Here is a 25,792-nt window from a genome sequence, read left to right as displayed (position 1 = left end):
ACTTTTAAAAATTACTGTAAATGAACTTTGAAAAGGTCAACCACGACCAAACACTACTGAAATATTACAACACTTGCATATCTAGGAAATAAAATCAAAATTAACATTTAAAAATCAAGTATATGTAACTGTGACAATGATAACCTCAAACAAACACGACTGAAATATTACAACTCGTTCATTTAAAATAAAGAAATTAAAAAGTAAAAGATAAAAATAAAGGTGCCGTACCTGTGACAAGTTAAACCGCAACAAAACACTCCTGAAATATTCCAACTCTTGAATTTCAACTAAAGAAATTCAAATTAAAATTGGAAAAGTAATTTTATGTAACTTTGATAAGGTAAACCACGATCAACCACTACTGAAATATTCCAACTCTTGCATTACAATGAAAGAAATTCAAAATAAACTATTAAAAATCAAGAAAATGTAACTGTGACAAGGTTAAACTCAACCAAACACTACTGAAATATTCCAACTCTTTCATGTCAACGAAATAAATTAAAAATGAAATTTCATAAATAAATGTAATGTAACATTGACTTGGTAAACCACGACCAAAAACTAGTGAAATATACAAACTATTTAATTTCAAAGAAATAAATTCAAATGAACTTTTAAAAATGATTTTAATGTATCTTTGACAATGTAAACAGCACCCAAACACTCCTGAAATATTACAACTAGTTCATTTCAAATAAAGAAATTCAAAATGTACTATTAAAAATAAAGAAAATTTAACTGTGACACGGTAAACATCGACCAAACACTACTGAAATATTCCAACTCTTGCATTTTAATGAAATAAATTCAAAATGAACTTTGAAAAATCAAGAAAATATAACTCTGACAAGTTAAACCGCAACAAAACACTACTGAAATATTCCAAATCTTGCATTTCAACGAAAGAAATTCAAAATGTACTATAAAAAATTAAGTGAATGTAACTGTGACAGGGTAAACAACAACATCACACTAGTGAAATAGTACAACTCTTTCATTTCAACTAAAGAAATTCAAAATGAACTATGAAAAATTAATGGAATGTAACTGTGACATGTTAAACTACAACATCACACTACTGAAATATTACAACTCTTTCATTTCAAAGAAAGAAATTCAAAATGAACTTTGAAAAATCTTGAAAATGTAACTGTGACATTTTAAACATCATCCACAAACTACTGAAATATTCCATCTCTTGCAGTTCAGCGAAAGACATTCAACATGGACTATCAAAAATTAAGGGAATGTAACTGTGACAGGGTAAACTACAACAACACACTAGTGAACTATTCCAACTCTTGCATTTCAACTAAATAAATTCAAAATTAACTTTTAAAAATTAAGTGAATGTAACTGTGACATGGTAAACTACAACATCACACTAGTGAAATAATCCAACTCGTGCATTTCAACGAAAGAAATTCAAAATTAACTTTGAAAAATTAAGAAAATGTAACTGTGACATGGTAAACCGCAACCAAACACTACTGAAATATTCCAACTCTTGCATTTCAATGAAAGAAATTCAAAATGAACTTTGAAAAAATCAGACCTTTGGAGGGGGAGGGGCCGGGGGCAGGGGGTCGTTCTGTGTCTCAATGCACAAAAAAGTATAAAAAATGATGAGGGAATGGGGGGGGGAAGGGGAGGGGAGGAGGAGGAGGAAGGAGGAGGTGGGAGGAGGAGGTAGAAGGAGGAGGGAGGAGGAGGAGGAAGGAGGAGGAGGAGGAGGAGGAGGAGGAGGAGGAGGAGGAGGAGGTGGGAGGAGGAGGAGGAGGAGGAGGTGGGAGGAGGTGGAGGTGGGAGGAGGAGGAGGGGGTCGGGGGAGGGCCTTTGGGGCACAGGGAGGGCCTTTGGGGCACAGGGCGGGCCTTTGGGGGGCGGGGGGACATGGGGGGCCCGGGGGCGGGCCTTGGGGACCCCGTGGGTCCTTTGGGCGCTCGATGGGCGTTGGGGGGGCCCGGGGTTGGCCGTTGAGGGTCTGGGGTGGGCCTTGGGGGGGGCCGGTGGTCCTTTGGGAGCTTGGGGGACCTTTGAGTGTCCGGGGGGCAGTTGGGGGCCTGGGGGACATTGGGGGCCCGGGGGAGGGCCGTGGGGAGCCCGGGGGCCCTTGGAGGACCGGGGGGCTTCCTTGGGGGTTGGGGTAGGAGGATTGGAACCCTTTGGGGTTGGGTTAGAGGACCTCACAACACTTTTCAAATGGAACTTGTGTATTATAACGACCACAGAGTTTCACCATTAAATTCTCTTCTAAAATCTCTTCAAAAATATTCTTTTAAAATGTCTCTAACTGTTTCGCCGAAATAGTTCCATAAGCTGTCTAAAACGGTTTCGCCCAAATAATCCCTAAACGCACATTCAGCGTGTTCCTTTGTTATTGGCATCTCTGTGCTAACGCATTTCAAATTAATAGGAAACCTTCTCGCACGCTAAAACAATTCATCGCTAAGATGTTTCTTGCCTAATTGTTTCCATGGCTTTTGGTTATTAATATCCTTTGGAGTTCGACCAGTAGAACTGGTCCCGAGGCAAAGACATTAATGACCTGGATCTATTCCTGGAGAAATGTTTCTAGGCGAAAATTTTTAAAGTCTGACAGATGATGTCATTGATTGATTGATCTTTCAAGAAAAGGGAAATTAATTTGTTGTTTCTAAGGGGAATTATTGATTCACGATAGGTGAATTGAGGTCGACAGCACAGGTGTTCTGACTCGTGACAGCACCACGTGGTTTATGGTATGCACTTGTCCGAAAACAATAATAATAAATAAATCCCTCAGGCCTAAAGATTAAAGAAGCATTACTGTGTCTTAATTCCATCTTAGATAATCAATTCGGTCTAAGAAGAGGATTTAAAAAAAGGCCTCAGTTGCGTATAAAAAAAACCCACATTAGCCCGTTGATTTTATTATTTCATCATGAGTTTCTCCCCTATTAAACAACACGAGTATTACCCTAACATTTTAGATAATCAATCATTATTATTAATTCTCCCCTTATGGAAGAACTCATTCCAAATATCGATTATGTAAATCAAGTTCTCCAGGGCAGGCTAGCCGAGAAAAACATCAAATAAATCGACCTTGGAAAAGAGGTTATTGAGCGATTACGTAATCTTTCTCCCTAGGGACTCTACGACCATATTGTTTCATAATTCCCCACGCTCGTGAATCAATAATTCCCCCATCGATTATGTAAATCATCCCTCATGTCATTCGCACGTGGCCAAACAACAACAGATCGATTGACCTTGACACACCACCCACATTAGACTCGATCGATAATCCTTGAATAAATTATGTCCCGTCATCCCCACGCTCGTGAATCAATAATTCCCCCATCGATTATGTAAATCACCCTCATGTCATTCGCACGTGGCCAAACAACAACAGATCGATTGACCTTGACACACCCACATTAGACTCGATCGATAATCCTTGAATAAATTATGTCCCGTCAGCATTAAACTAAGTTGTAGGTGGCAGCAGGGGTGAGGGACACGAGTAGCACCCCCCCTCTACTTATATATGTATATATATATATATATATATATATATATATATATATATTATATGTATATATGTATATATATATATATATATATATATATATATATATATATATATATATATATATATATATATATATATATATATATATATATATAAATATTTATATATATATATATATATATATATATATATATATATATATATATATATATATATATATATATATATATATATATATATATATATATATATAAATATATATATATATATATATATATATAATGTTAGTATAAGCCTAAAATTGAGGCTATTGAGAAGAAAACGAGTTAAGAAACATTTATCACTTCATAATATGCAAAATATTGTAGTTACCAAACTTGAAAGCGGTGGAAGTTATCTTTTTTTCAGAATTGCATAAATGATTCATTTTACTTGTAGATAGATAATTTATCATCCTTTCATCCTAGGGTAGAACTAACGTAAATATTGATATTGGAACTAAGATAGATATTTGCACATTAGAGGGGGGCATATTGGAATCACTTTGAAAAATAATCAAGTAAAAATTTTCTGTATATTATAAATACTTATATTTATATATATATATATATATATATATATATATATATATATATATATATATATATATATATATATATATATATATATATATATATACAAAATTGAGAAATTTCACAAATACAAGTACCAAAGAAGAACTTCACTGGTCATTACATTATCACTGATACAGGTACGGCCCAATACTTACGGGAGTCTACATTTTGCCTGAAATAGGACACATTCCCTGCTGCAGAATCTGAGTAAACAAATGCAGTCGGAAACCATATGTCAACTGATTCAGAAGAGAAGAGGCACTCAAGTTCACAACATTCACTTAACACAGTGGTCAGCAGCCATTTTAGTTACAGGTTCAAATATAAACAATGGGACGATTATTTAATATCTGAGAACAAAATCTGTTTATTAATGTATCAAACCTTTGTCATGGCTTTAGACCTTCATTCAATTGCGAGCTCCCCACCCCAGATACACACACATATATATATATATATATATATATATATATATATATATATATATATATATATACATATATATATATATATATATATATATATATATATATATATATATATATATATATATATATATATATATATATATATATATATATATATATATATGTATATATGCGCACCCCACCCCCTAATGTACAAATATATAGCCCAAATTTGTTTCTGAACTATATTATATTTTCATCCTATTTTGTTTTAGTTCATTAGCATTAACGAAACTTCACTTCTCGCATGACTACTGGATTCTTAACAAGTCCCAATGTTACTGTAGCAATATATGTTACTCCGAGCAATTTCTTCGACTACTGTCAAGAGTAATGTACTGTATTAGAAGAGAAAAAAAAGGAATGGAGAAAGAACTTGAATAAAAATGTCTTAAGCAAAATTTTCATAGATAGTACTGTACGTCAATGACGATCCGAAAAAAAAATGGGATATGGTACAATTTTTTTGTTTTTAGTACATTTTTCGTACAATTTGTGGTACATTTTGTTTCTAAGTGTTGGTAACACTGCTCTGAATTGCAAGATCTACTGTAGAAGTTCTAGCACAATCCCTAGCCCAAACATAGTGAACGCTGTAATAACCATATTTATCCCTATTATTAGGCTTGCCAACTTTTTGTGTCAATACCTCGCTCTTTTCGATAGTTTTTTTTTAGTACTTTCAAAAGAATTATTTATTTTAGTTAAACGACCTTTGTGATTCGGAGGTCATTCTTAAAGAATTGGAACAAAATTCAAACTATAGCATAAAGAGCGAGGTATTGACGAGGGGGCGAACCCCCTCATATACGTAATAATTTCTGTTCGTTTTAATGTTGCTCCTTACTTTCAGTTGAAAACTTTTTATCTAATCAATCCAAAAACTAAGTCAACAATGTGCAGTATTTCAGCCATCCACCTGGCAGTTAGTCTGAAGATGAAAATCTGCCTCATAAAGGCAGAGCAGGGAAAAATAGATATGCCATGATTTGACTGAGAGCAGGGATTTCTTACTATATTAAATTCAGCTTCAAATTTAACTGTTTCAGGCAGCTTGAACTCGCAATTTCTCATCAAATGAGCAGCCTCCAAAGTTTTGCGACCATGAGGTGGAGGTGTGGATGAAGAAGGGAAAGTCTCCTTCCTATAAGGATTAAATTCTACCCATTTTGGGGTTTAATGTTACTCATTACTTTCATAGTAATCGCGTAGACCAGAAATATTCCCAGAAATCACAAATGAGCTGATACACATTTCGCATTTTTCTTACGTGTTTTTAAAATTTTATTTTGTACCCCCCCCCCCCCACACACACACAAAAATACTGGTTATGACCCTAGGGCTTATACATCAAGTTCTATCTCCACCCTCCCCTTGTCTCTCCCTTAAACCACTCCTGTTTTTATCTGACGGCTCAATAAGAGCTGAGATTAACAGCCCCCGCCCCTCGTAAGAGGGTCCTGGCAGTTAACTAAGCTATTCTGTTCCAATTAAAGAAAAGCGCAAGTAATAGTGATACACCAAATAGTTTATTCAAAGCAAACAAAAGGACTAGGCCTATTAAGCTGCGTTATCACACAATTTAGAAAAAATTCAGGCACAAGAATTGGTTCGCACACTTTCAAATATGAAAAATATAGCCATATGCGCAAAACCGCATAAAACATTGAATTCAAACGCGCTAACGCGCATTTACCGTAAAATACTATTATTTAATACGGCTTAAAGCAGTTCGCGATACTATACAATAGATAAAACAATTAAATTCAGAGTCCTTAGTATTTCAAACAGGGAAAAAATATTAATTACTTGTCCTCTTCAAATCGGTAAAAAAAAACAATTTTCTACACTTTTCACTGCAAAGATTTTATGATAATTAGGGCACAATTCCCCTTCTTAACAGATAAGCCAGAATATTGTTCTTTTTCGAAAGCCGATTAGATAATGATGCATGAAGGGGGGGGGAGGCAAGGCCTTGTACCGTCTTTTCGTAAAGTTCGGGTTTTCATATTATCCCTGCACGGTATGGTAGGAGCATAATTCCCTGTCACTCTTTCGTTTGGTGTGACTGAAAAAGTTGCGCATCAGTTACTGATAATTCACTTGTACTGAAAGTGCATGATCGTCAAGAAGCGGGGTAAAGACCCCAGGAGCCGAGGGGTTCAGTGTCAGCTTTCATCTTTTTTGTACGCCAAGATTAAAAGGTAATGGTAAGCCAGTCTTTCAGAGGGGGGTGGGGGCACCCGGGCGCAGCGGCTGTGAAGGGGTAGCCCACTTTGACCATGTTTTTAACTTTGATTCGACTTTTTTGCTTATATTTGAGACGGGAGGGGGCGCTGTAGTCAATTTTGCCCCGGGCACCACCCATCCTAGGAACGGCTCTGAGGTTACCCACCATGAAAACTGCCACCAGGGTTCAGTCTTGGCTATCGACAGCCATCCTTAACTGGGTAAAATACATGGCTTCATTATGCAACTCAGAAAAAAAATAGGCTTTCTTAAGATGCACTTCTCACACTTAGGAGGGTATATTAATAACTTAAATAATTAGCAGAAAGGATTTTCTATCTCTGAAAATATTGTTTTATCTAGAAAAATGCAATAAATAAGAGCAACCATGGTGTCACATCATAATCAAGATGGATCGACAAATATTTCATCTAATATTCGTTCTTTCGTTACAGACAACTCTTCAAAAATAAACAATAAAAGTAACACTGTATTACTTTAAATTATGGAACTCAATTTCTATTAAGTATTGGGTTGAATCCATTTTTGAAATAAAGTTATGACGTCATGGTGCCATATTCAACATCAGTTAAAAACAGATCACATTCATATTACCCGTTACAATAAACGCGTAAAATCATCACTGCCAAACATCTGCATAGTTCCCTTAAAAAAAAAAAACAATTATACTCAGAATTTGTATCTTACAGCTCAAAAACCATGTAGCCTATTACACACTGGCTTTAATTTTTTTTTCTCTTTTAGGGGGGGGGTTAACAATCCCCCCATTCTTTGATTTTATGTCCCCTGAAGATCAACTCCAGTTAATGCGCCAATTATAGGCCTTAAACTGAATTTTAGACTTAAAATAAGCCAAAAAGCAGATCTCAAACTCGCTTGGTAATCCAGTTGTGTGCTCTAAGAACAGTAATTTTAGGAAAAAAATTTTTAAATCATCTATGATTTTAATGTATTCTAATCACAAATCTTTATTCTACTCTTTAATCTAAGATCAACTCAAGAAATTTTTCGGTTCAAATTTTCACAATAGCTTGGTGGCAAAAAACTTGTCCCGACAAGACTTGTCCCACAAATAGCTTGAGATAAACTACTTTTTATTTCCTTAAAAATTGGATGGATGCTAGTCATTTCGAAGCAAGTAAAATACCGTGACGCATAAGGAAACGGGCCGTAATAACCGTCATGATTCTGTCATATTTCGTACACTGATAAAGTTAATGTACGCCACTGTATTAAGAAAAACGAGAGCGAACCAGATAAAGCAGAGCCCGAAAAAAAAGACAACAGAAAAGAACACGAAGTATAACACAAATAAAAAAAGGAGGTCCCAATTCTCCTGTTTCAAAGGAAATATCAGCGGATAAAAGAGGAAACTAACCTGGGCGAAGCTAGGAAACTTTCGTGGGGGAAGGTACCCAAACAGCTAATGAGGACAAACCTACCACCTTCGAGAACTTTGCCATACACATGGCTCGGAGTATATTCTTAGAGGATAGTGAGCTTTTTAGGGCGAAGGGTATAACCTTCCCTTGCCCCCTAGCTACCCCCATGGCAACTGCAGTTATATTGAGTAATAAAGACTCAATAGCATCCTTATCCTGCGAATAATATCATTTTTTAATAAATAAAAAATGAACTGATTCGTGCGAATACGAAAAGAAGTTTCCTTGCATTCACATACTAAATTATTTATGTTTGAGCTGACAGGGGTGTTACAGCAAAAATTCATATCAGGAAATTTTAATATTTGGAAACTAGCACCTTTTATCCTAAAGATTTAGCAAAAAGACTTATTTTCTATAGTTTTAAAAGGTTCACGGAAAAATATTTGCAGCTCATCCAAATAAAGGTAACATCATCCAAATACCGCTAGTAACAATCAAATGCTTACTTGTGACATGTTTACTTGTTCCGGTTTGAAAGAAAATATGTAATAATCATCCAATGACACCAATTCACTAAACTATAGGGGGAGGGGGCAATGCTTTTCTTTCGTTTCTTAAAATGAAAATTCTAAGTGTCTTTGAAAAGATAATGACGGGAGAGCAAATTTTTGATTTTCAACTTTTTCAAGAAAATACAATTTTTTTTTCAAAATCTAGGGTCAGTTGCCTCTGCCCCACTTGGTGTCCCTGCTATCCTCTCATAGGAGATATTTTGCAATTAAAGTGTTTTGAATTTACTACTTATTAATTCAACATTAATGAAATCTAATACTGAAAAAATATTGACATTCTCAATCCCCTAAAAACTAAGCGTATAAATGAAAAACGAAAAAATGAAAAAATTATTTTTTCCCGTAGAATTCACCACCTAGTAACGATAAAATCCAGGTTTGAAAATAAGTAATTTTTAATTAGGAACGTAATATGTAAAAAAAAACGAGTAAATAGAGTTAAAATTCAGAAATATCGACAACGTAACGAAAACAACAGCTTCTAAATTGAACAGCACAAAAACGTATAAAATTCTCCTTTTTCCAAAAATTTCATTGCAATTTTTCAGCATATTCTGCTTAGATAAAAATCAGTCTGAACAGTAATAAACTCCGCTGATTAATTCTCAGTTACATATCAATAAAAAGGAATGTTCACATAGCAATTCCAATCTGATTTTAATAGTGCTGGAAGCCGCTCCTTTTTAACGTTGAAATTCAATTGGATCGATCCGAAGTTGGTGAATCGGGGACCTTCGACGATTCATTTTCATCCTTTGTCAGTTTCAGAGATTTTCGCAATCGATCGATAAGCCTTAGATGGAATTTGTTCAACGAGTTTTCAGACGGAGCCTTTTTGGGTGTTTTAGGTTGTCTCCGCGTTAGATATCCTTCTTCTATGAGTTTTGAAGGCGATGAGGGTAGAGAAACCTGGAAAAAGGAAATTTCTAAAAACTTGTTTTTTCAGTTTTTATAGTTCGCAATTTTACTTTTTGCAATTTACTTCAATTTGTCTTTTTGTATCATCAACTTATCAACATTTATTTTTATTAAAATCGCCAACAACCAAAACTTTTTGAGAAAAGGCACAAGCGCACGAGTTTATATCAGGGAGGGGGGGGAGGCACATGTTCAAAAATATAAAAAATTGACGAATAATATAGGAAATGTAATTATAGGGAAAATAGTGCAATCATGATTTCGAGATGGGATGGAGGTCCTCACGCGCACTTGTCCGTTTAAATAAACTATACTTTGGGGGAGGAAATATCTTAGGTCTTGGTGGTATGTTAGGCGGTTCTTGAGCATGGAAATCACTTGATGAATGCTCAACAAAACCAAGGGCAACAAATCCAGGATTTTGTTCAGGGAGGGGGGGGGGGGGTAACAAAACCTTTAAAACACATAACAAATATGTTTTTAGCGTTTTTATTATATATTTACGAGTCCATTCAAACCCCCTAACCTCCTTTGGATACGGCATTGAAGGAAAGCCCTCCTCGCCCTCGAAAATAGTATTTAAACTCAACTAATCTATACGCAATTAGGAACAAAATAAACATTAACATAACCTTCCTAGATTTTTTTTTAAATTATTTCTACTGACCTCGTAACATAAGCGGATTTATTTATATTGCGAAATTTTTCAATTCGTTGCAATTACAGTTTCAGGTTCAGTTCAGCTAACGCCAGGATTAGAAATAATAATATCCCTTGCGTTTTTAAAAGCTTCTTTGCTTGTTGTTAGCCAGAGTACTTACTATATACCCATGGCCACCTCAAAATGGTTACCCGATTTCATTTTTTCCTTGCCGACAGAAAAGAGAAAAACAGGCACAAATTCTTCAACTCATAGGCTACAGTAATTAATACCTTACATGTGTTAAACCAGATTATGAGTTCAAAGTTGACAGAACAACTTGACAATTTCAATTCTTATGTTTATGTAAGATACAGGTTTTCTCTTTTCTAAATAATTTAAACCAGTTTTGAGAATTCACAGCAAAGACTAACATATTTATTACCTAATGCTACGTGCCTAGACGCACATGCGGTAAAAGATCTATACGTTTCTCACCTACTTCAAAAATCACTAGTATTTCAATGACGTCAGTATAACTCTCCCAATGTCACATTGATTTTCGACGGGACTCAAAGTCTGGAAATCGGCTGTTGTTTAGGCTTATATAAATAATAGTGATCAATTTAGCACTTGGGCGATAGGGTAAGGACAGCCAAAGAACAATACAATTTGTGGTGGTATCTGAAGCACCAAAGACATCAAAATAGAAATATTTTAGCTCCTTTGATAAATCTTAGGTCTATTCATACCTGAAAACCTGAAAGATTTTTCTTTTTGGATGTTTCAAAATTATGAAGTTTTTAGAGCAGCGCCATATTTTCGTTACTGTTGCCACGCTGAACCGGGAAAATAAATAAGCAAAATTAATAGGTTAAATTTGATAATGCTATTTGTCCTTAAGAATTCAAATGATAACAAGGTGCTCATTCATAAGCACAACTACACCTTTAAGGGAAAGCTACGTTTTCCAAGTTTTTTTGGTGCAACATGTCTTTGCTCATTTTTGGCCGAATTTCAATCATTTGTTTTGCTTTAATTTGGCCCCTGCTACCACCAAAAGCTCCATATGCAGGTATTTTTCTTTAAAACTTGAAATCATTTTTAATTATATTTAAGACATAAATATATGAGTCTGTAGCATCCACTGGTTATGTAGCTTCAGCTAAATCAATCAAATTTAATTTTTACTGTCCTGGAACTTCAGTAATTCCCATCTAAGCCTTGGGTCTACGTGCACTTTTATAATTGTGAACCTTTATATACATTTGAGTTGGACTATGCGGCATCATGCCTTATATTTTTAAATCTGCCTGTGGTGGCCCAATTGATTCATTTCGGCATGGCCAAATGGGGGCCAGGGCTAGCTGTCACAGACAACAAGGACCTTTGTAATCGAGAAGTCAGATTATTCTTATAAATCGACTAATGGCAAAACAAATACCTGATTCAAAACACTATATACAGGCTATCATCAATTGCTCATACTAGACCCACAGTGGCTATGTAACCGGTATAGCTCATGTATCGTTTTTTCCAGCAGTGAATTGTTTCATAACATAGTATTATCAGCTGATAAAAATAATTCCATAAAAATAACAGAAAACTGAAAATATTCCTTAAACTTTTGATTTCGTGAGGCCTAGAATAAACACCGGCCCATTTTGGTTAACATTAGTAATTATAATAATTAATCCTCGAGCCCAAACGAATCATGATAAACGAAATCACCTTTGTGATTTTGCGAAAATGCAATGAAAAATATCAAAATTCTTATACAGTACCCGCTCCATAAGTTGCGCAACCACTGAATATTGTTTGACTAAGCAGCACGAGGCTGAACCAGACTTCTGAACGCCTGACGATTTAGATCTTTTATTCATAACGCCTACGTTGGGTTTTATCTATTTTCTTAAGATCTATAAAAGGAAAAGCTTTCAAGGAAGATATGAAGTTATATCGAGGGTTGGCAAGCTTCCAAAATCGTGGATTTTATGGATTGTTTTATTCTTATATATATTATATTGTCTGAAAGAAAAGTACTGCCCTTAAAGAGTATTTTTTCATTTGTAATGAAACAGGTAAGCACATGAAATAAGCAGTATGTGTTAAAATGATATTGCTGCGGCTATGCTAGGAAGTGATGTTAGTAGCTGGTTTGGTATTGAGCCCAAACCAAGATATTACCAGGAGAATTGTCTACGAAGTTTAAGTCGTTCGATCCCACTTTTTTATGCTATAATAACTAATTTAGGCTAAAACATAATAAAATAATAACATTACGTATATAAAAAAATTCAAAAAGTCATAAAAGAAAGGTTAAGATAGATTGGTCACGTTTTACGGATGACAAGTTGCCGCAAGTCATGTTTTTTGGACTTTCATTTGGGTCCAAAGAAAAATCAGGACATCCTCGAATGGGCTGGGAAGTGGCCATAAGACAGTATTTAAAGAAAACAGAAATTTCAGGGGAGAAAGTGTAGTAGGCTAAAGCTTGGAGCAGATTGGGTTGGAGGAAGAGAGTGCGGATGTGTGGTAGCTTCTGGCGACTTGGTGCTGTGATCAGCCGTCAGTTTTTGAACCTTTTCACATCTCGCTGCGGATATCTTACCCAGAGTGGCAATTTAAAACCATTATTATATTACCCTTGAAGTGTAACTGTTATTTTTTTTTAACCGATTCACCCGAAGTTTCAAATTTTCAAAATTGAAGGAATTCTATCAGGAGCAAACCCAAAGTTATTTATACAGTGTTTTTGCTACAGTTCAAACTTCCCGGCGCCAGATAATTATTTGGCAGCAGATAACTATTTTATAAAATGCTGATTCTTCTTGTTTATATACATATTGCCAAGTATTGTTTTACAAAATCCCACAAAACTTGCAAATCAGGAAAAATATACCCTCTAGTAAAATTTGAAATTTTATTTTGGTCGTCCGACGCGAATCGGCTGCAACAATTCAAAGGGCATTGTTGCACAACATTCTTTTATTGGACGACGAAAAACCCGAACACTTTTCCTAAGGGGTTTTCAGGTGAAAAACGTGAAGGATTCTTTTCACTTTTGTTAACGACCAGTTGATTAAGGAGCTTTTTTTTCAGGCGTCCAAGTTACAACAAAAAGACTTATATCAAACCTACTCAGTTTATTATATACACTTATTACATGTAGGCCTATTGGATGTAGCCAACAAAATCGAAATTTGAACTTTTCCCCAATATACATTTCTTGTTACGCAGAAGCCAGAATTTTTTTTTTAACTTTTATTAGCGACCAGTTGATCAATAACTCATTATTCACAGCAGCGAAAACTAGCGGTCCTAGACATTTTATCTTAAAAAAGTTGCCAAAATAGCCCAGGGACAAACAAAGGAGGGGGAGCCTCGGGTCACCCTAGGTCCTAATATTTTTGATTTTTGGGGACTGCTTATAAAAATTGTCAAACAAAATGAATTCATCAAAACTGGCGATTGACATGCAAAAGTGATAAGAATTAGTAAATATCGAAGCAGCATGGAGCAATATTTCAAGAAACTTACACCTAAAAGACACTTTTGTTCGCCATCTAAAAGAATATTGGTCATCTATTTTGTTATGAGTGAACTATAAAAAATTTCCAACACAATTTTGTCCAATATTTTACTGATTCTACCAACACTCAGGGTCAGTTCTCAACGAACAGTTAGTTAGTTGGTATTCCGCTGAATGAACCAATCTGTCAATACCTTTGACCATAAGCGCCAACTTCATCTAAGGAGCTTGAGCGCAGTAGCCATCCCTGAGACACTACTTCAAGGTATACCCATATTCCTTTAACTACACGTGATGTCCCTTAGCTACACGTGCTCGTCTATTTTTTTTATTTTATTTTTTTAGGGGGGGGGGGGCATTAGATAACGAAAAATACTTTTTTTTTAATTTCATCGAAAATACGCTTTATTTAGTATTTTCGTTGAAAAAAAAATAATTCCCCAGTTTCGATAAACATATACCCCGCCTTCCTTGAACTGACAACCCTAGGGCTATAACAACATTAAAAGTAACATTCATCTTATGATCAAGAAAACTTATTAAGAATCTTGCGAAATAGGAAAATAGTCGTGTTAAGCTAACAAGTTCTTTTACTTGTTTCCAGGAAATCTTTTAATTCGTCAGAATTTGGCATTTTTAGATCGAACAGGCCTATAATTTACATTTTGACTGCAGCATAATTAACATTCTCTTATGCATAATTAATAGTAGGCTATACCAGCAATTGATTATGATTTTTGAGAACTAACGCTGATACAACTCGGCTGACCTAAAATGAACCTTGTTTTTATCAGGAATCAGCAGACAATCTAGAGCAACTATCTCCCAAGACCATTAAATGGGTCAATATTCAACTTGAGACAATATTGTCTTTACCACCTTTACCTTAAAGCTTTACCAGCAATTTAAAATTAAAATATCTATTTTAAATGAAGTAACACTTGACTGAAAACTCAAACACATTCTCTTACTTAAAACCTTCAGTGTTACGCGACGCACTATCCCTGTATGGGCGACAATTGCCCACTATGACTTCGAATTTTTTTTTTAGCGTTTTCAGGTACAGGGGCGGTACATCACTCGAATTCTTTTTTAGCTTTTTCAGGTACAGGGGCGGCACATCACTCGAATTCTTTTTTAGCGTTTTCAGGTACAGGGGCGGTACATCACTCGAATTCTTTTTTAGCTTTTTCAGTTACAGGGGCGGCACATCACTCGAATTCTTTTTTAGCGTTTTCAGGTACAGGGGCGGTACATCACTCGGATTCTTTTTTAGCTTTTTTAGGTACAGGGGCGGTACATCACTCGAATTCTTTTTTTCTGACAAATTTGCCCAAAAATTTCATCCCCTAGTTATAACTAGAACATTACTGAGATAGAATGACATCTTAAATCTATTGACTTTTTTTTAAACATTTAGTATATTTTTGTAAAATATTCATTTTGTAATACTACTTACAATACTATTTAAAACAAGAGGTATATGCGAGTTATTCAAACATTTTTCAACTCATGTTACGATAGCAATTGGTTTTGTCAACTTGATTAGCAACGACAATTAAATAACAAAGAACAATTCCTACACAAACGATAAACATTGTTTATAAAGCTTTGCTTGCTTCTTTTTCATTTACATCCCTCCTCACCAGCTCTTTCTAGTCCCTATAATTGAACATAATAAATTATGATTGACCCACGTTGACCAATTAAAAAAAAAGAACAAAACTAAATAGTAATTACCCTAATTGGATCGCTCTATATTTACTTATAAACCTAGTAATTATTCCTTCCTTTCTAGATATTTACTATTACTCTATAAAAGTTAAATATAATGATTATCCACACCAATCCCAATGAAAAAGAGGAAAAAACGAAAGATATCAGTTACCCTTAGTTTCAACCAACACTTCTAACAAAAACCGTTCTAATTTATAAATATATGGGGCTTGCGGGTGACTGCAAAACTCCAGGACGTTCTATATCGCCGCTGGACAGCCAAAATGACATATCTGAAAATATTTTTAATGTTTAGTTATTATTCGCAAACAGTCCATTCGTATATGTGATCAAAATCCGTTAAGGTCGTAAATCTTATAATTGGTTACCACATATCCTACCTAAAAATCCTCTAAGGACTACCTACCCCGACACATGCTGTTTTTTTAGGAGGGGCGTGAATCCAAAGAAACAATTTCAGTGAGAAGCGCCCACAAATTCGCGGTAATTTAGCACTTCTTTTTCCAATCCCCCCCATCCTGCAAATGTTCATGTCCCCACCACAGAAAATTTGCACAAACCACTGGAGCACGTGAAAAACCGGACATGTCCCTAACTTTTTGTGCTTAGTGCGGAAATGGGTTATAATAGGCCTAAAGCACATTCACAAGAGGGGGGGGGAGGATGTCCTCATATTTATGGCTTTGTTCCTGCTTTTTTCGTAAAAGCTGCCGGTTTTTATTGTTCTGACGACCCTTCTTCACTTAAATAAACTCCAGCGTGTGCACCTACTGGCAATCCTACCTAGAAAACTGCTTTGAGATCATATAGTGAACGCAAACAACTCTAAAGGGAGGGCACGGTACTTGTCGTTTATTGGAAACACACCCAAGAAGTGAAGTTAGGTTAATCCTAATGCAAAATAACAAAACATGATGATAAAATAATATTTCAGAAACTAACTTATTGGAAGCTAATCCAACCCAACGCAACCTAACCCCCACCCTTACCCCTCAGCTAGGCCATACCTAGGATTTTTTTGGAGGGGGTTTTACTCAGATTTTTTTCGGGGGGGGGGGGGGGGTAACACTAAAAAAACTCAAAAAACGCACACAAAATTTGTTTATATTCATTTTCTTACGTTTTTACGAACCAAACTAACATTTAGGGGGGGAGGGTTCAGACCCCCCTAACCCTGCTCTGGGTACGGCCTTGCCCCTCAAGTGCAAACACACAGCCAAAATCATACAAGTGCAATGCTTTCTGTCTAAGTCCAATGCATTGCATCCTCCATCATTTGTTTTTGTACCGGTTTTTTTAGACGTAACCTAAGCGTGATTCTTGAATGTGTTTCCAATAGCCGACAAGTACCGACGGCACTACAACCCCATTTACCGTTCCAATGATTCCTTAACTTATTTTTCCTCAAAAACGGAAAGGGGTGCCTACAGTCAGGTAACAAGAAACAGGTATCACTTGTTATTCTCTGGAGAATTGTCAAGTATAATTTTACCTGCTAAAGGGAAGTGAATTTGGTTACATTATTCAGACAATGGATATTGCAACACTATTACGAAACTTGGCATACCAAGTGAAATTGCATATTATCCTGCATAGTTGACCGTAAAATAAAGGCTTAAAAGAATACTAGAAGGTACTTATCGATTAGCTGGAACACACGCGAGAAGTGAAGTTTGATTAATGCTAATGAAATAAAACAAAATATGATGAAAATTTTAATAGTTTAGAAACAAATTTGGGCTACATATTTGCACATTAGGGGGTGGGGGTAAAGCATATACTAAATACATAACCTGACATAGGTACCAATTTTTCCCCTTCAACCCCAAAAATCTAAATTTAAATATTTTTCATGGAGTGAGCAATACCTCACTAGGCGGAGGAAGCCTGTTTTTCATTAGGATCTTTGAGATTCTATATGCGGTTCTTGTTGCGTGTGTTCAAGCTAACCGGTAAATACCTACTAGAAAGTAACAAAAAAACAAAACAAAAGGTCCTTTGAAACGTGAGGGATGACAGCGACTAAAATCATAAGAAGAATGAGACAGGCATGTGCGTATAGGGGAGGGGTATATTCCTTAACAAAACTCCCAAGGGATCACCGACTTGCAGAAATCACGTATGCCAGGTGGCGAGTGCCAAGCGTGGCGAAAGTTCCACAAAGGTAGCAAAACTTTGTCAAGCGTTGGGGGCAAGGGCGGATCCAGGGTTTTTTTTCGGGGGGGGGGAGGATTTACTAATTTTCGACTCAGTTTTCGACTAATTTTACTGATTTTTACCTTTGTTTTACTAATTTTCGACTTATTTTCGACTCGGTCAAAAATTTCGGGGGGGGGGGGGGGGGTTCAAACCGGGCACCCCCCTGGATACGGCCTTGGTTGGGGGGGTTGTACGGAATGGTGGCGCTCCAAGATGTAAACCATGTGGCATGAAGTGGGCGATCCCTCAGATATCCTCCACCCCTCTGTGCGAAAGTATGAAATATTAAAGGGGATTCAATGACCAGAAACGTGAGTATGGAAACCCTACCTACCACATACTTAATATTTACGAAATATTAAAACAGTAAACATCACTGAAAATAGCATAATTCAAGACTATATCAAGTGAAACCTTCAAATTCATTCAGTATAACACAAAAGGAGGCAGATCCCCTGCGTATCTCCATCCCTAAAATGACACATGAGACAATTAGCTATTAAAAAGTAGTCTCCAAGGCCATATCCAGGAGAGTTACAGGGCTAAAACACCCCCCCCCCCCAAGTTTTCGTCGGATTCGTGAAAACGTAACACAAAAATGCATGGTTTTGTTGGGCTTTTTACTGTACCCCCTCCCCCGCAGAGCAAAATCATGGATGCACCCTTGAGCCTATCCTAAGGAAGGATATAATATAACCTTTGGTTCCAACTGGTGCGATTTTTTTTAACGCAAAACGGTTGACGGATAGAGAAAAATCGCAAAAATGTTCACACAGAAACGGGTCACTACAGCCGTTGAAGGGCAAAGATATTATGGACATTTAAAAGAATATGCATAGGAATAGGCTAAATCCAGTTCTAGAAGCTAAGGGCTAACCTATACCTATATTAACCTAGGCTAACTGTGCCTAATGAAAAATATGTCATCTCTTTGGCTCATTTCCCTGGAAATATTCCCCCAGGACTCGCCTATTAAAATTTGTATTAAAAAGCCAGGACCCTCATGTTGTTTGTCAATTTATCAGAGCCGTTTACGTAAACAGCCATAAATTGGCAATTTATGGCTCTACAAAAATTTCAATTCAAAATAACGAATGCGATTTACAACGGCTCAGTAGAAAAATTTCAACACAGCCGTTGAACTGTTGTGCTGCAGAAACTTGCAGCAAAAAGTGGAGAAAATTTAACGGATGACGCAAGAACGACCGTTTTGGCGTGAAATCGCATCAGTGGGAACCCAGAGATAGCCACCACACTCAAGTTCTGTCGAGAAGTGAAGTTTGGTTAGCCTAATGCTAATGAAATAAAACAATATGATGAAAATATAATACTTTATCAACAAAATTATGAAAACTACAACTTAGAAATATGAGCCCAGAACGCAGAAATGTCACTAAATATAAAGTCAAGCTGTGTACATTGACGCACTGTTTTGGGCAACACCCCCTTGTCCTGGAAAATTCTAATTGTCTTTCTTCAGTCCTTGGCAAATCCCAAATTTTCATTTCAACATCCATGATCAGACACTAGGCTATTTCCTATCAACACAGATCATAAACTGAATTAATTTCACTATCATCTAAAAAACCGGTTCTTAACCAAACTTCACTTCTCGACAGAGCTTGAGTGTGGTGGCTATAAGACACAAGTACCCTTAACACTAACAGGATTAGATTAAAAATATAGCTGACACCCCCAACATTTTTCTTTAGGCAATTGAACGGACCAGACCCATCGCGCCTCATCCCATCAAGCACCAACATTATAGGCCTAGTTTGACAATTAAAGCAATTACCTGTGATGACCTAATCGACGGCAACCTGGAGGTTCTTTGGGAAGAAGGCATTGACCTCAAGCTGTTTCTGACAAATTGTCCTTGACGAGGCTGATTATACCTCAGAAAAGCCCTCTGATGAGGACTTGTTGCTAAACTCTGAGCTTCTGATACGGACTCACTAGCATTCCTACTTCTTCCAGGCTGGGATTCGCTCCTCCTAACCTTTCTCCTTTCAGAATGTAGAGGATACAATTCCATATCCTTCCTTACAAGTGGTACCATAAACGCCATTTTCAAAATTTAACCTCTTTATCATGTATCTGTTTACAAACTAATACAAGAATGCTGAGACCGCAAGGGACAGCTGTTATCGACAAACGGCTCCTGTGACGTTTAAACTTCTGATTGGCTAGATGCTTCGGTTCAGACGCTCTCTTTGGCACAGCTCCATTGTTGATCAATTACTTGTTGAAAATTCCCTAGCTAATTTTGAATAAGAATTCTACATAACGACCTCATTTTATTGAATGGCATTGACCCTCACCTGTAATTATGCTAATTCATCCTCAAAGGCTGGTTTTTGACTTTTTGATATGTAATAATTTTCTTATTTAGATGAATTTTCTTGTTAATTTTTTCGTTTTTACAATATTTCTTAAATGTTTTTATAACATTAAAATGACACAAAAATTAAAGCAACATTGATTAAAACTAGGAGACAACTTAAAATAAGAAATATTTTATTAGCAAAGTGGCCAATGGCGACTGTACACGCTGAAGACATCGAAGTTCAAACAAACTGCAGTAGATCCTCATTAAAATGCTCCAATAAGTTCCCCCTTGTATTTGAAAGCTATTCGAACCTTAAAAAACATAAAATATGCCTTTTCATTTGACTTACAAAAAGAACAAGAATATATATATATATATATATATATATATATATATATATATATATATATATATATATATATATATATATATATATATATGTGTGTGTTTTTATTATATATTTTGTTTGTTTTTTTTACGAAATTGTTCGTGTGCGAGGTTATTGCATTTCTGTCAAACACCGTATGTAGTTGAAGAGGTGCATTCCGAGAGGGAGCAGGTATATCGAAACCAATTGGGGAGCTAACACTTAAGTTTTCAGCATTTGTATTTAAAGAAACTGAAGAAAATCCGTGGACCCCCCCCCCCTGTCCTACAGTTTTGTGAAATGTCGCCAATGGAGGTGAACATCTTGCACTTCTGAAGAATGACGCTCGAAATTGACATCAAATTTGGGAGACGGATCATCAGATTAAAAAGTGTAACAGCATAGTACCACGCATTATTTAGAACTTGGGTCCAAGAGGGGGGGGGTCACAAATATGCTATATTTTTTTTTTCATTAGTACAAAACATTTGATCGATTACTACTCGATTGTTTACGTTTCTATTATTACAACTTTTATCATTTAGACTTAAAATTGACACCATAGTAGGCAAAATACAAACAAAGAGATAAAAAACTAAATGAAAAACAACAAAATGAGACTGTAGAGAGAAAAGATGAAAAACTAACACGACGCGGATATTTCGCCTGTATGTAAACTAGGCGTCTTCAGCACAGAAGAAACAAAGATAAAAAACTAAAATAAACTAAAAACAAATAAAAACACCACCAATATTAATATAATTGTCGACTGTATATTGGCAATATTCGTGACAGTTTTATTTGTTTTTCCTTTGTTTTAGTTTCTTATCTTTGTTTCTTCTGTGCTGAAGACGCCTAGTTTAAGTACAGGCGAAATATCAGTGTCGTTTTAGTTTTTCATCTTTTCTCTCTACTGGCTGCAGTCTCGTTTTGTTGTTTTTCATTGAGTTGTTTCTCTCTTTGTTGTTTTTTTTTCATGGCTGACCAGTTCGGCTTAAGGTCTTTCATTCAAAGATAGTAGGCAAACCAGAATCTTGTGCAGGGAGGGGTATAACCTCCTCGAAAGCCTGAATTTTTTGAATTTCTGGATACTCCTTATTCATATCAGGGGAGGATCCAGGATTTTGTAGGGGGGAGGGGCACAGAATAGGTTGATCCGATGAAAAAAAAATTAGAAGGGGTCACAAAATAGGTTGATAAACTTGCGCTAGGAGCAAGTTTAATTAACGCAAACTTGAGTTAATTAAGTAAATTACACTACTTTAGACTACACTAGGGGGGGGGGGCACTCAGCCCCCTGATCCGCCACTGATTCATATTACAAAATAAAATTTCCTTTATCACCGAGCCTCCCTAAAAATTCTAATACTCCTCTCCCCGAAAAAAGTCCTTTGTACCTTTCTGCATAATACCATGCGCTACTGGAATTTAGAGTGTATTATCCATGAGGGTGTCATACAACGTAGCCTACTATATTCTATATTATACAAAAGATTTGACTGATTACTGCTTATTACTATGTTTTTATTTTTATTTATTTGCTTATTCTTGTTAACTTGCTTTACTTCTTTATAGGGCTGGATTTAAAGCTTTGACCCTCCCAGGCCGAAGCGGTTTTGCCGCTTATTATTACGATTCACTTGTTATTATAAACATACTGTACTTTATTAGGCTACTTAAGAAATAACCAAATCTACTTCTGCGCAGTCAATATTTTCTAATCAATGTGCAAAGGGGCATAAAAAGGAGGGCTCATCTCAGGTTTTGAAAATTGCTTTCTTTTTGGAATTTTCATTACACAAGAGTGAAAATTAAATGGAAAAGCTCTCTCCGTGAATTTTAAAAAATATATTTATTTTGTAGCTTCATTGGAAAATAGTCGAAAAAAGACTGTCACCTCTTCACTTTCGTGCACTGGCCTCAATGAATATCAATGAAAAAAATAACACACACAAAGAACAAAATACCGTTAAAACCCTCTATCCTTTAATACACAAACGAAAAATAGGGCTTCTTAATAATGACAAATAAACAAGTGGAAAGGGGCACTTTTTTTCCTACAGGGTGCGCAAGGGGACCCAGCTATACCAAAGACAGGTTTCAGGTTTATTTTTATCCGATTCCGAAAATTTATAATTTGTTTATACAGGCTAAAGCAACTTGACCTCAATTTAGAGGAGTCAAGAAACCTTTGTACAGCCATCAAGGATTTGAATTCTAATTATGTTGACAAGTTTTCTTAATCAGTTGTGGTAACTTGTAACGCGTTATCAAATCTCAATATTCTAACAATTTCCTTCAATAATTTTTGTATTTCGGTATATTTCAGTATTGTTGATCTTTTTTAATCAAAGTTACAGAAAAAAAGTGAGTTTTTTTACTATCTTTGTTTTTTCTCCCTCCGCCAAAAAAAACATTTTTATTAGGATTAGTAAGGACCTGTATTTTTGTGCAAGGATTGTTTTTGACATCGGAGGTAGTAGTGTAATTTCGTCAAAATTTGGGGGGGGGGTCAAAGTTGGAGCCAATTTTCCCAAATCAAGTGAAAATGACAGTAAAAACTAATAAATAAGCCATTTGGTACCATAAAGGTACTATTTAGTACTGTAAAGGTAATAGTACTATGAAGGTAAATATGTACTAAAAAAAGCAGATCTGTTTCTGCTGATGCTTCAATTATGCAGGTTTATCTTAGTTTTGACAAAATTTTGGAACAAACTAAATTTCAGCTGGGGGAGGGGGCAAACTGGGGTCAGAAGGGGGGGGGGGCAAACCGAGGTCTGAGAGGGAAGTTGCTCCCCCTGCCCCATAACAAATTACGTCCCGGATCGGAGGTAGGGCAAAGCAATTTTTATGCGAAAAGTGATATTTCTGGCTATTCCTACGATGAGAAAAGATGGCGCTATTGTAGTAAAATTACTCAGTAGAATCAAGTACTATAACAATAAATTTGTATTTCATTTTTATAAGCAACGTTTATTATTAACTGGATTTTCGTAACTAATGTTTGTTTATCCAGTACAGTCAATTACAAATGCAAAGTCCTACGCCTAATTAATTCAGGCAAAAAATTTTTTATTCATTTTGATTTTAATATGCTTTACAAAGACTTTTGGATTTCTAAGTGCCATACTATTGATTCGAGTAGAATTCTAAGCCATTGTTTGAAGGTTTTCGTGTTTTAGTTGGTATTTAACCCAACATAAATAAATAAAATGGAAATTTAAAATATCTGAAGGAAGACCAATAAAACTTTGATTAAACTGGAAAGAACTAATAAAATCCAGTTAATAAAACTGTGCTGATTAAAATGAAGCAAACATTTTGTTGTTATACCAACTACTTTTGAAGGGAATATCAGCACAATGATAACCAACAGTTTATTCACTATAAAGCTTTTGAAAAAAAAAAAACTGAAACTTTTAACTATCTTGAGAACCAAATACGATAAGAAGAAAAATGGATTAGATAAATTACCTGAACTTGGCTAATCAGAGGAGCCTGTAGATCTAAGTTTTTTCAGAAAATGTAATAAAACCCTTTTAAGTTACGGCAGCTGACTTTGTGGTGAAGGGCGGCTCTGGAAATATCTATATGTAAGGTGGAGGAGAAATATTGATAGAAAATTGTCAGAAAAGCGCATGGTTCGGGTGTATTTTTCAAACAAAGTTAATTTTGAATATTTGGAGTCCTTTTAAGTTGGAGGGAAGTGGGAAATTCCGGGTCTGTCTCCCCTCACGCGGAGCCCACTTGAGTTATGGCACCTTAAAACCAATAAATATTGTATTGCCAAGACAGGAGAGTTGTGGCCGAAAAAAAATGACCTTGGGGATGTAATCATAGGTGGCACAATAGCGCTGCCTAAGTAAAGAGCTTTGTGGGCACAATGTATTATTTATGTTGTTTTTTTTCTGACAAAGGCACTTCGTATAGAATGCGTTGTTGTAGAAACTTTGAAAAGATTTCATTTGATTGGAAATTGAGAGTTGTAATGCCCTTTTTAAGAGTCAAAAGTGATCAGATGGCAATTAACCCTCCCCCCTGCTATGTCCTATTTTCCCCAATGCATCCGATAGAAATTTTAGACTGTCATTTTATTCAAAATAGTCCAAAGATCATTCAACGAGACCTTTGGGATTGACACAGCCGCCCAGAGCTTGGGTGCAAGGGTTATAACTTATACCCCGGGGGCATATTAGGCTCTTATGACAGGAATGGTCATTAAAACTTTAGAGGAGGCTAAGCTGACCGAAAATTGAGGTTTCTAGTTCCCTTTTAAGAGTCAAAAGTGATAGGAGGGCAGCTAGTCCCCCCCCCCCGAGGCTCTATTTTCCTAAACGCATCTGATCGAAATTGTGAGGTAGCCACTTGTTTCAAAATAGTCTAAAGAACATATAGCAATGCTTCCAGGGTTAACGTTATCCCACAGAGCCCAGGGGCGAGGGTTTGTATGTTATGCCCTAGGGCATGTAAGTTTTTATGGAATGGGTGGTCAGAAGAACTTCAGATGTGGAATCTGGAAACTTGATGATTAAAAACGTGGAGTTCTTGTGTTCTTTTAAAAGTAAAAGCGATTGGAGGACAACCAGCCCCCCCTCACCACGCCCATCATTTTCCAAAACACATCCAATCAAAATATTAAGACAACTATTTTATTCAGCATTGTTGAAAGGTCCAGTAATTATGCTTTCGGGGATGTCAACCCCATCACAGCCCTCAGGAAGGGCTTTAAGCAAGAAAATCCGTCTATTATTTACATATATTATATTTTATTGAAAAAGGCGAGCATGTTTGGCCGTAACTTTTTAAAAAGACGAACGGCATTTAGGTGAGCCTTTCAAGATCGTTGAGAGAGTGTTAAACTGAATCAATACATGTTATATGCATACGGGTTGTCGAAAGCGTGTAACTTAGGACTGACTGAGTGTTTAATTTGAAATTTTCAGGAAATGATAAGGGAGATGATCAATTGACAAAAAAAGCCAATATTTGCACGCTACTACTACTACAAGTACTATTACTACTACTGCTAACACTACTACTATTGCTGCTACCCTTAATACCATTAGATCTATTGCTTCTGTAGGGAGTACTACTAAGGCTAAGGATATTGAAATGAACATCTGAAAAAACGTTGATGGGGAAGTTGAACTATATCAAAACCTACTATGTGCATACAGATTGCTTATACAGGCAAAACAGCAATATTTTTGTAACAGCTTACCGCATCCAAATGAAACTTCTGAGGCATCATGAGGT

At 36.0% G+C, this 25,792-nt stretch overlaps 1 protein-coding gene across 1 annotated transcript; it reads right to left on the bottom strand.

Annotated features, from left to right (window-relative positions):
• Positions 1–6,111: 6,111 nt before the first annotated feature.
• Positions 6,112–19,930, bottom strand: LOC148955916 (uncharacterized). The gene is made up of 2 exons (XM_089086536.1): positions 19,633–19,930; positions 6,112–9,720 (listed from the first exon to the last, which is right to left on the bottom strand). The coding sequence occupies exons 1-2, from the start codon at positions 19,903–19,905 to the stop codon at positions 9,508–9,510; spliced, it is 486 nt and encodes a 161-aa protein (XP_088942662.1). The 5' UTR covers positions 19,906–19,930; the 3' UTR covers positions 6,112–9,507.
• Positions 19,931–25,792: the final 5,862 nt, after the last annotated feature.

This window comes from Artemia sp. Qi Xiang Cuo, chromosome 1 (genome assembly GCF_049724085.1).
Source record: "Artemia sp. Qi Xiang Cuo chromosome 1, ASM4972408v1, whole genome shotgun sequence".
In the NCBI taxonomy this organism is placed as follows: Eukaryota; Metazoa; Arthropoda; class Branchiopoda; order Anostraca; family Artemiidae; genus Artemia; species Artemia sp. Qi Xiang Cuo.
This window is presented reverse-complemented; position numbering and strand designations above follow the sequence as displayed.